Here is a 12292-nt window from a genome sequence, read left to right as displayed (position 1 = left end):
GTGAGAGTGAAGAAAAGGATGACAACCCACAGACGAGTGGCAAAATTGTGAAGAAACAGAAAGAATACGATGGTTATCTAGGTTTTGGTTTTACTTTGGTAGATCTCAATCATGAAGAGTGTCTGCAGTGTGTATTATGTCTAAAAGTTTTGGCTCAGAGTGCATGCTTCCAAGTAAACTGATACACCACTTAGAGACCAATCATCCTAACATGGCTAGTAAATCTCATGATTATTTTACCAGAAAGTTAAAAAAATTAAAAAAACAAAAAGCTACATTTTTGAAACAATTATTCATACCAAGTAATGCTTTGCTAACATCCTACAAGGTGGCATATAGGGTCACGATATGTAAAAAGCCTTACACCATTGCAGAAGAACTGATTTTACTAGCTGCAGTGAATATGGTGAACATTATGGTTGGTGAATCTGCAGGAAGACTGCTTTCAAAGATGCTTTTATCCAACAGTGCTATCAGTCATAGATTTTGACACATGGCTGAAGACCACAACAATTAGTTAATTGAAAAAATGAAAGGGAGGGAATTTGGGTTGCTTGCAGCTAGATAAGACGACTGATAGTAACAAGGAAGCTCATTTGATTTGCTACACATGGTTCGTGGATGGTAACAAAATTGTGGAAGACCTTCTCTCTGGTAAAAGTATCACTGCAGGTACAAAGGCTCAAAACTTGCTTGAGAACCTTGACACTTTTATGTGTGAAAACAACTTAGACTGGACTAAGTGCAATGACATCTGTAGTGATGGTGGTTGCTCTAAAGCTATCCTAACATAGCTCAGTGACTGGTTTGAAAATTACTTTCCAGAAGATGTGGAGAAGTTTGCATGGAACCAAGACCCATTCAAGGCTAAGGCCCCATCTGAAGTTACGTCTGCAGAAGAAGAAAATCTCATTAAACTGTCTTGTAACAAGGTTTTAAAAACAAAACTTGACAGCATGGAACTGAATTTTGGAAATCAGTAAAAGATGAATATTCACAGCTAATCCTAATTCCATTTGCAACATCATACCTTTACTAAGCTGAGTTTTTGGCAGTTACTGTGATAAAAAGTAAGTACTGCATGAGAATCAATGTGGAACAGGAAATGAAGGTGGTGGTATCCAATCTGATTCCAAGGTTTGAAAAGCTGTGCAGTGCCCAACAGGCACATATCCCATTACTAATTGTGGTTGTTTAAAAATGAAATAAATATTGTTTTTACTTTCAATTTATGTGTATTATTCTTTCAAATGGCCACTAAATTATTAGAACATAAAGACTTAAGTATTAAGTTGTTTGCACCTAACTACTTAATAAATAGAACTGTTAGGTTTTTCTTTTTGCCTAGGGGCTCTGTGAACCGAGAAAGTTTGCTTTAAATCTAAATTCTGTAGAAAAAGGAATACTCTCCTGGATCATTCCATGTCAATTCATCTAGATTTTGGAAAATTTTCCAGGTGACCCCCTCAGAATGCCTTGAAAAAATTTACATGTGCTCATCTACCCATATAATGAAAAACTGCCAAAGATTAGATCAATATCTCTAATAGTTTCTGATTTACAGCCCTGTAAAATTTAGTTTGTTATTTTTGACGAATTAATTTTCAGGCAACTTTGGCTACTTAAAGCTGCAAGAGTAATGGTCCTTTGCCCAATGGTACATATCAAAGACACTTAAAATTTGATAATTTATTATTTTTCACAACCTTGATTTTTTTAAGATCATGTTCAGAGATGTAAGAATATATGGTAAGGGCTGATTAGAATATTTCAATGGGATTCATAAATTATTTCAAAATTGTATGGATATATTTGCACAAAGTAATGCAACTGAACTGAATTTTTTTAAAAATAAAAACGTATGGTCAGAGGTTACTTTCAAAAATTATAACTCAAAAAGTAGGTTGAACACCATCCTGATTTTTTGTGTAGATCATATTCAGAGATGTAAGAATATATGGTAATAATCTGAAAAGGCTGAAATAACTGGTCAAACTGTGGCCTGAAGTAGGGCTATATTTAGCTAAATCATAAAAAGTTGCATGCAGCTACATTTTTTTACAGGATATCGAATAGACTTTTAATTATAACAATTGCTGCTTTATCAACTGATATATTATAGGAAATTTGAGAACAAAATTCAGCTTTGTATCATATTAAGTCTTAAAGCTATGGCTTATTAAATAAACCAATGTTTTTTATGATTTTGAGTTTTCAGATGATTTTACAACCTAATATGAAAATCCTAGGAGAGATAAACTTGGTTTGAGACCATTTTTGAATTCTGTGAGATTAATTCAGTCAGTGTAGCAAATTTCAGCCTTCTACCACCATTACTCTTGCAGCTTTAAGCAGCCAAAGTTGCCTGAAAATTAATTCATCAAAAATAACAAACAATAAACTAAATTTTACAGGGCTGTAAATCAGAAACTATTAGAGATATTGATCTAATCTTTGGCAATTTTTCATCATATGGGTAGATGAGCACATGTGAATTTTTTCAAGGCATTCTGTTGGGGTCACCTGCAGACACCTGGATGATTTGACATGGAATGACCTTCCTATTAACATTTAAACAATGTAGGAATAATAATTTGCATAAATAATACAATAAAAAAAATATAAACAGACTGAACAATAGAAACATGCTAACATCATACAACTAATCAGGTCTATATAGAACACTGCTGTTGTCTGTCAATATTATGTATATTACACACCACAAACCTAAAATTATACAAAATATAAAAATAATTTAATTAGCACTCAAAATAGCACATGTACTCACTATATGCATGTCTTGGGCTAATTTTGCAGGACAAATTAATTGCTAATAGGCTGTTAAGATTGACGATTTTGGTTTGAAAGCTAGATTTTGATTAAAACAGAAAAATATAATAAAGTTCTCTTTAGCATTTGTACTGAGACTACAGAAACTCTTACACTGCATATTTCATTTAAACAATACATCACAGCTTCTGACTGCTTGGCTTTTGGAAAGGCACATCTGAATGATGCTTGAGCAGCACTAGCAGCAGGAGCATGAGGATCACACTGAGTTACCACCCACACTCCCATGATCGATTTTAGGTGTGGAGCAAGATTGCGTCTAGCTCTTGAAACTAAGCATTCATGAGCATAGTGGGTAGCTTCACGAACTCTTCTGTCACAGTCCTGAGAGGTAGTAAGTAATCCGATTAATTAGGTGTAAAAAATATTTTCTTGTAACAGATATATCATACTTATAAAAATACATTTCTTGCTCTATATACAGATGAATAAGTCTCTTATTCAATCCTTTTAAATCAATTTATATACAGAAAAGTTACAAAAAATTAGCTTTCCCAATTTTACATTGATTGAAATAAGAGTGGTAACTCAAGTCCATAAAATCCAATACTACACTTACAAATAATAGTGATAGTCATGATTAAATAATTAAATGATCAATCAAGTTCACTTTTAGCACTAATGTTTTTCAAATGACAACAAGATGAACAAAAACACTAAGTTTCATAGCATACAACATCTAAAGAACAGCCTGCAGCAGAAGAAAATTCTAATGAATCATAGAATTTTATAATTGAAAAATTTTGCAGTTTAAACCATAAAACCCAAATTTTTAAAACGTTTGTTAACCTCAGGTTTTCATACAAATTGTTATCTTTTCTGGCATTTTTACAAAGTGTTTGAGAATGGTTTTATTTAACATGACTAAAAAAACAAATACATTTGATCTATTATTGATCACATTTATAGTGGGTGCGAGAAGAATTGTAGACCAATGTTTTTATAATAACTCTATCTCACATTAGAATTACTAAAGTGGAGAAAGGTTAGTTTAAAAATATATGTTTTACAAGAGAGAGAGACAGTAAACAACATCAATGAGTTAATCAAAAATAATCAATCAGGGCACCTGTTGAAAACATAGTACCGTAATTGTTCATTTTAATAGCATTAATTTATCAGATGTATTTTAAAAATAAATGTATATTTCATTTGCACTTAATAAGAAAAAGATATAAAATATGTAAAAAATTACTATTTTAAATGAAAAAACCTAGTGTAGAAAACTAGTTACTTGTCCATATACTTAATACTAAAACAAGCATATTTATCAGTTAATACTAAAAGTATTAGAAAAATTAAATGTTCTTACCACTGCAAGTTTAACATATAGTCTTGGCCAAAAAGGTAGCATTCGCTTAATTGAATCTTCATCTTTTAACTGGCATAAATCCATAAACTCATGCAGAGCCTAAAATATTCAAAACTTGGTACTTATAAATTTTTCTTGCAGTTTGTATGCAAACTGTATAAAAATTAAGACTGTTTTATGCAAAAATATATTATTAGTATTTAAAAAATATTTTGTTCATAGTTTTCTAAAGCTGACAAAAAGAGTTGTCATTAAAATAGCAAACATCTTCCTATGCGAGACACAACTGACTGACTATTAGCACTTTAGTAATGGTTTCAAATATACCTACAAACCTATAATACTAACTGTGAATGAAAATCTGATATAGAAAAAACTATTGAATGTTATTCAAACTGTAATTGTCATTAACTTTTAATACAAATTGCTTTATCCTTAATTTACTGTATAAATGCTTACAGTCATTAACATTATCAGTCAATATACTTAAAATTATCATAATTACATCCAAAAATGTTATACATAAAATTTTATTTTAAAATAGCACATTTGAAAATTTTACTTAAGTACAATTACAATTTATTAGGTCAAAATGCTTCATCTAGACATGCTTCTTGTATCTGATATTTACACCTAGATATACAGATCATTTGTACACTTCTTCAACTCCCAAAAATGATAAGAATTACTTAAACTAAAAGTTAAACTGAACTGTAAAGGCTGAAAACAACACACTTTCAGTTTTGTAGTAGCATCTCGTTTTGACATTTTCTTCATTGCTAACCGGAAATCTCCATCAATGGTTAGCTCCACATCATCTGATAGTTGTTGACCTACAGCTGGTACATAACTTGGTAGATCACTAGAGAGAGCACTGAATCCCACAAAACCTGACACGCTAACACCACTAGCTGACAGAAGCTCAGCACTTCGACCACTGCTAGAGGGCTAATTGTTTGAAGAAAAAAGTGCATTGAAGTTTTATTTAATGTGTCGCAAATTAAGTACTCAATAATTACAATAATATGATCCATAAGTTACACCATGATAATCATGATTAACGGTCACATGAATTATGACTCGAAAATTAAGTTATTCACAGGCAGGATTTGTAAACTGGTTATAGAAAAAACTAGACAAACACAAATATTCATGTTCTTAACTCATAAACTCTAAATTAACATCAAATACCCGTGTATTTCCTTTGGTACGTTGCACTTTCTTATTTCCACCCATGTTGGCAAGAGCACTTACAGCGACCTCTACTACAGTATAGTTTAACTTTCTATTAAGCAATTTATTTGGACGATCAACATTTTTTTTTTTTTTTACCAACAGAAGGCTCAGGTTATTGAGCCGAACTTGTGCATTAATTTAAAAAAAGTTGATGATCCAAATATGTTACTTAACACAAATATGAGTATTCACGTTAAAAGCCTGAAAAGTTTCTTGTAGTTTATCTTATTGATTAAAATGAACTCTTCACTGACCACTCCAACAGTAATAAATTACCTTCAAAATTAGTTTAATATTAAAGTTCCATTTATTATCATTATGGTACACTGCATTGCCCAAAGTATGTGGACACCCGACCATCACACCCATATGTGCTTGTTGAACATCTCATTCCAAAACCATATGCATCATTATGGAGTTTCTCCCCCTACCTTTGCTGCTGTAACAGCCTCCACTTTCTGGGAAGACTTTTCACTAGATTTTGGAACATGGCTGCGGGGATTCGCTCCTATTCAGCCACAAGAGCATTAGTGAGGTCGAGCGAGAAGCTCTGGCTCGCAGTCGGCGTTCCAGTTCATTCCAAAAGTATTCGATGGGTTTGAAGTCAGGGCTCTGTGCAAATCGGTTAAGTTATTCCACACCAACCTCGTCAAGCCACGTCTTTATGGACCTCGCTTTGTGCATGGGGGCGTTTTCATGCTGAAACAAAAACGGGCCTATCCCGAACTGTTACCACAAAGTTGTAAGCACACAATTCTCTAGATGTTATTGTATGCCGTAGCATTACGATTTCTCTTTACTGAAACTAAAACGCCTTGCCCAAACCATGAAAAACAGCCCCAAATTATTATTCCACAAAACATTACAGTTGGCACTGTGCATTCAGGCAGGTAGCCTTCTCTTGGCATCCGCCAAATCCAGATTCTTCCGTCAGACTGCCAGATAGTGAAGCGTGATTCATCACCCCAGACAACGCGTTTCCACTGCTCCAGAGTCCAATGGCAGTGTGCTTTATACCACTCCAACCGATGTTTGCTATTGCGCATGATGATCTTAGTCTTGTGTGCGGCTGCTTAGCCAAGGAAACCCATTTCATGAAGCTCCCGACGAACAGTGCTTGTGCTAACGTTGCTTCTAGAGTCAGTTTGGAACTCGGTAGTGAGTATTACAGCTGTGGACAGACGATTTTTACGCGCTACGCGCTTCAGCATTCGGCGGTCCCGTTCTGTGAGCTTGTGTGGCCTACCGCTTCGTAGCTAAGCTGTTGCTGCTCCTAGACGTTTTTACTACACAATAACAGAATTTACAGTTGACCGGGATAGCTCTTGCAGGGCAGAATTAGACGAACTGACTTGTTGGAAAAGGTGGCATCCTATTATAGTGCCACGTTAAAAGTCACTAAGCTCTTCAGTACGACCCATTCTACTGCCAATGTTTGTCTATGGAAATTGCGTGGCTGTATGCTTGATTTCATGCACCTGTTAGCAATGGGTGTGGCTGAAATAGCTGAACCCACTAAATAGAAGGAGTGTCCACATACTTTTGGTCATGAGCGTAGCTATGTAAAAATCCACTTGGTGGGACACCAATAAGTTTTCAAATTAAAAACACAAGATAGCTTACATGTCTTCTCATTAGGTTGGTTTTATGTATACATTCAAAAAATCCATCTTTATTACGTTTACTACACATTTCTTGCTGTAATACGAGAGCACTATATTCAAATATTGCCGATTTGGTGTCTTTGTTTTAGAAAAAAGACATGTTGGGTTATCTGCTGCGTTCAGTATGGGGAATCGAAACCTAGACTTGAGTGTTGCAAGTTAGAAGATTGTCCAGCTGTGGGATTTTTGCTGATTATTTCGAAATAAAGTACAAACAAATAAACAAACCAAAAATTGAACAATGCAACTGAAATTAAACTAAAATACGTTGTTTGTAATTTTTTTTTGGAACAAATCGTGTCTCATAAATAAAGAAAGTTTGACAAAAGAGCGTTTTAATCTGTTAAGGCCATATAAGATGAAAGTCCAGTAAAGACATGTTGGGTTATCTGCTGCGTTCAGTATGGGGAATCGAAACCTAGACTTGAGTGTTGCAAGTTAGAAGATTGTCCAGCTGTGGGATTTTGCTGATTATTTCGAAATAAAGTACAAACAAATAAACAAACCAAAATTGAACAATGCAACTGAAATTAAACTAAAATACGTTGTTTGTAATTTTTTTTTGGAACAAATCGTGTCTCATAAATAAAGAAAGTTTGACAAAAGAGCGTTTTAATCTGTTAAGGCCATATAAGATGAAAGTCCAGTAAAGACATGTTGGGTTATCTGCTGCGTTCAGTATGGGGAATCGAAACCTAGACTTGAGTGTTGCAAGTTAGAAGATTGTCCAGCTGTGGGATTTTTGCTGATTATTTCGAAATAAAGTACAAACAAATAAACAAACCAAAAATTGAACAATGCAACTGAAATTAAACTAAAATACGTTGTTTGTAATTTTTTTTTGGAACAAATCGTGTCTCATAAATAAAGAAAGTTTGACAAAAGAGCGTCTTAATCTGTTAAGGCCATATAAGATGAAAGTCCAGTAATGTAATATGTCTGTTGACATATACAGGTGTTTTAGAGTTTGTTTTATTTTTGAACATCGAGCAAAAGTACGCGAGTGCTATATGCAATAGTCGTACCTAATTTAGCAGTGTAAGGCTAGAGGGAAGGCAACAAATCATCACCACCCACCGCCAATTCTGGGCTACTCTTTTACCAATGAATAGTGGGATTGACCGTCACATACTAACGCCCACACAGCTGAAAGGGCGCGCATATTTGGTGTGACAGGGATTGGAACCCGCAACTGCCAAATGATGAATTAGGGTGTTTAACTGTAATACAATGTCAGGGAAAATTCATGAAAGACCTCAATATTAAATGTTGGCTTCAGTTAATAAGTCCTCCAGTGATTCAACAGTAAGTCGAAAGGCTTATGAGGCTAAAAACCGAGTTTCGATACGCGTGATGAACAGAATACAAATAATTAATTGCTTAGATTTGGACTTAACTACAAATAATCCAAGTAGTAAATGTCAGTGATATGTAATACACCTTATACGTACGTGTAAACAATATGATTATCTGCTAAAACGATGTTGTTTTTTAACCGTCAAACAGGAGCTGTTGGTGATATTTCTTTGAGAGCTTGTTCATGTATAGAAACAGGGTCAGCATGGAGCGTTGCTGTTAAGAAAAAAATGAAAGTGAGATCATGAAATTAACTGGGCTAGAAGCACGTCAGTCATGTACATGTGCAATAAGTTAACCTAAATTAGCTGTCTCTTCAGCACTTGCCAACAGCTTGCGTACGTGTGGAAGTGATGTACATTCCTGTGTGTTGCCTTATGATGTACGTAATCGGACAACGTTCTTGTAACAGTATAACCAGAAATAACGCACTGTAAACATTGGCTTATTTCATCATCGTCGTTCTATTAGTATTAACGTAGCTAATCTTTTTGGTTTATCTTAGATCTTTTATTTAAGTAAAGTACAACAGTGGCTCAGCAATAAACTCAAGGGCTTAAATGTTAAAATCATGGGTTTGATATCCATGGTGGCACATAGCGAATAATCTATTGTGTAGCTTTGCGTTTAAATACAAACAATTTAATTTAAGTAAAATTTAGAGGCGGAACAAATTTGAGGGGAAGGCACAGGGACGGTTTAAGACCTTTATAGGCTTTAAACACTAAAAAGACTATGGTGCCCAATATATATGTAATCTAAAATAAAAACAACTTCATAAATTTAATACTGGCCAATGCATACCTAGAGTAGGTGAATATTTGTTTGTTTTTGTTTTTTGAATTTCGCACAAAGCTACTCGAGGGCTATCTGTGCTAGCCGTCCCTAATTTAGTAGTGTAAGACTAGAGGGAAGGCAGCTAGTCATCACCACTCACAGCCAACTTTTGGGCTACTCTTTTATCAACGAATAGTGGGATTGACAGAACATTATAACGCCTCCACGGCTGAAAGGGCGAGCATGTTTGGCGCGACGTGGATGCGAACCCGCGACCCTCAGATTACGAGTCGCACGCCTTAACATGCTTGGCCATGCCGGGCCTGTAGGGGAAGATAAGTGATAAAAAAGAGAAGAAAATGTTTGTTTGTTTTTTTAGTTTCGCGCCAAACCACATGAGGGCTAGCTACGCTAGCTGTCTCTAATTTAGCTGTGTAAGACTAGTGGGAATGCATCTAGTCATCACCACCCACCGCCAACTCTTGGGCTACTTTTTTATCAACGGATAGTGGGATTCACCGTCACATTATAACGCCCCAACGGCTGAAAGGGCGAGCATCTTTGGTGTAACGGAAAGAGAATAAAATGAGAGAAGAGTATACAGTGAAGCGTAAGAAAAGTCCGACAAAGTTTTCATTCTTCCCGTGATGACTACTTCCATTCCTTTGAAATATCAAATTATTTCAAAAGCTTTTTTTTTGTGTCCCCGCTTTGCTGATGTACTGGGCACGTGCTTAGTCTCCCTATTGGGTAATCCAGGACTGGGACTGCATCTCACTTGCAATGTTAATCTTAGCCATTTATTTCAAAATTAAAACAGCGTCAGTCATGACAGCTATACCAAAATCTGTATTCTCCATTCAAATAACACTTTGGTATTAGATCAAACTTAGGAGAGCAAGTGTTCCCATTGACACCCGTGCTCCACCACCTATTATATTTTGTTTTATCAATCTAAAGAAACTGATCGGCTTATATGATTTGTATTGGAATATTATTTTTCTGGTTGTAAAATTCACGTGCAGAGAAAGTTTATTTTCTCACAGTGGGAGAACAAGTCATCAAATGGACAAATATAAAAACCATAAATATAAAATGATAGAATGTAAAAACATAATATGGACAAAATTTATGTCAAGATGGAAGAATCGTACACTATGTACATTTATCTTCGTAACTATAGTAAAGTCATTCGCAAAACATTGCATTTGCTAAGATGAAAGTGCGATAATTTACCTTTATTATTTTTGTATGACCATACATATACATTCTGTGCTATTATTCCTTAGTTGTGATAGCGCATGAATAAATAACTGTAGATTTGGTGTGTTGTATACGCAAGCAATTTAACTCACCTAAGATTAATTTTACTAATAATGTTGATTAAAACGTGTGATATATACAAATATCATACTGTGATGGAAATCTTGCTTACATGATACTGGAAAAACATTTTTGTTATGCGATGTGCAACCTCCAACTTTGCGAAATATTTATCATGTGCACACGTATATTTGTAATATGGGTCACGATCTTCCCATTTCGCTTCCATTTTCCGTCACGAAAAACGTTTTTTTCTCCATTCTCAGGGTGTTGATGGACCTCCATCAATCTTGGGATGAAGGTTTGTTGGGTCCATGAGGAGATACATGCAAATTTACAGTTTAACATTTTGTGTTTTGTTGTTTTTGTAGACGTTTTGGGTTGTTTTTTAAATTGATATATAAAGGAAACAACTTTTCATGTTCTAAGATAACCTTTCATTAATCATAAATTTACATAATATCTTACCAGGCAACGGCTACCCTAGCTAACATATATAATATATGTATTTTATTTGTACCTATGTAAATATAATAGTACTTTCTGTTGTTTGTCGTATATCCATTTATCTACTTCGTAAGATGTGAACAGATTCTCACCGAAACTGATGCGGAGGTTTATTAGGTCTATATGTGGGTACATACAAATTTTCAGTTTTGCATTTTTCTTTTTTTCTGGTTTTTATGAGCATTTTTGTAGTTTTCACCACTAACTCGCCTCCTGTGGACGGATCTTTACCACATTTGCTGTGGAAGTTTATTGGGTCAATGGAAATATACATACAGATTTTCAGTTTTGTACCTTGGGCTTTTCAATTTTCAAGGGCGTTTTATCACTAATTTGCCCCCTGGTGATCGATTTTCACCGAATCAGACATGAAAGTTTGTTGTATGATTGCGAAAATACATGCAATTTTGCGGTTTAATATTTTGAGTTTTGGAGTGTTTTAAGGGCGTTTTTATAACTACATATATGGGGAACAATTTTTCATGTTTTGAGATAACGTTCATTAATATCTAAGGGCTCAAACCTCTAAAAACCGGGTTTTGATACCTGTGGTTAGCATAGCACAGATATCCCATTGTGTAGCTTTGTGCTTAATTCCAAACAAACAAACTTTCATTAACAATGAATTTACACAACTTCCATTCATGGGACAGGCTCTCCAGCTAGTACTTCATACGTGTTTTTACAATTATGATTATTTCGCAATGTTAGCTCAGAATTTGGATTTAGGACAAACCTAGCTTGTCGAACTTCGTGGGATATTACTGGAGAGCACCCAAATGATGAAACAATGCATTCTTAACATTGTTACTTAGTATTCAAATTTAAAAATAATATAAATCACCTAAAATAGGCAGGTATAATTGGGGTTACGGCAAAAATATTGTTAACAGCGAAGGTAACCAACTGGTGAGTCAATGTATTTAATCGTAATATGTTTTTATGTTATAGACTTATAATTAGAACGGTAAACAAAACTAAATGTACTTCCGCAGGGTCCCTGAAGTGTTCTGTTTCAAGAGTAAATAAAACCAAAATTAAGAGTAACAAATATTTTCATTTCTTGTTTTGAAGCTCATATGTCATCCTATGCTGTAGTCTACAAAAGACATAATTCTTCTCGTGATTCAGCGAAAGCGCGTGTTCTAATGACATCACAAAAGTACAAATTACAACGTCAAGCGTACCTTATGTGACGCTGTTTTAGTGTTTACTGACTGACTGACATAAAACACATTAGTGTACAGTGGTACGAGTGGTTAAAACA

At 34.7% G+C, this 12292-nt stretch overlaps 1 protein-coding gene across 1 annotated transcript in view; it reads right to left on the bottom strand.

Annotated features, from left to right (window-relative positions):
• Ltn1 (E3 ubiquitin-protein ligase listerin) overlaps positions 1-5432 on the bottom strand; it is a 68063-nt gene extending 62631 nt beyond the window's left edge. Inside the window, exons 1-4 of the mRNA XM_076461295.1 lie at positions 5354-5432; positions 4898-5110; positions 4163-4261; positions 2944-3174 (exon numbers count right to left, since the gene is read on the bottom strand). Coding sequence (XP_076317410.1) covers positions 2944-3174; positions 4163-4261; positions 4898-5110; positions 5354-5398 — 588 coding nt within the window. The 5' untranslated portion in view covers positions 5399-5432. The remainder of the gene's footprint in view (positions 1-2943; positions 3175-4162; positions 4262-4897; positions 5111-5353) is intronic.
• Between the last annotated feature and the right edge of the window lie 6860 nt (positions 5433-12292).

This window comes from Tachypleus tridentatus, chromosome 10 (genome assembly GCF_004210375.1).
Source record: "Tachypleus tridentatus isolate NWPU-2018 chromosome 10, ASM421037v1, whole genome shotgun sequence".
Classification (NCBI taxonomy): Eukaryota; Metazoa; Arthropoda; class Merostomata; order Xiphosura; family Limulidae; genus Tachypleus; species Tachypleus tridentatus.
This window is presented reverse-complemented; position numbering and strand designations above follow the sequence as displayed.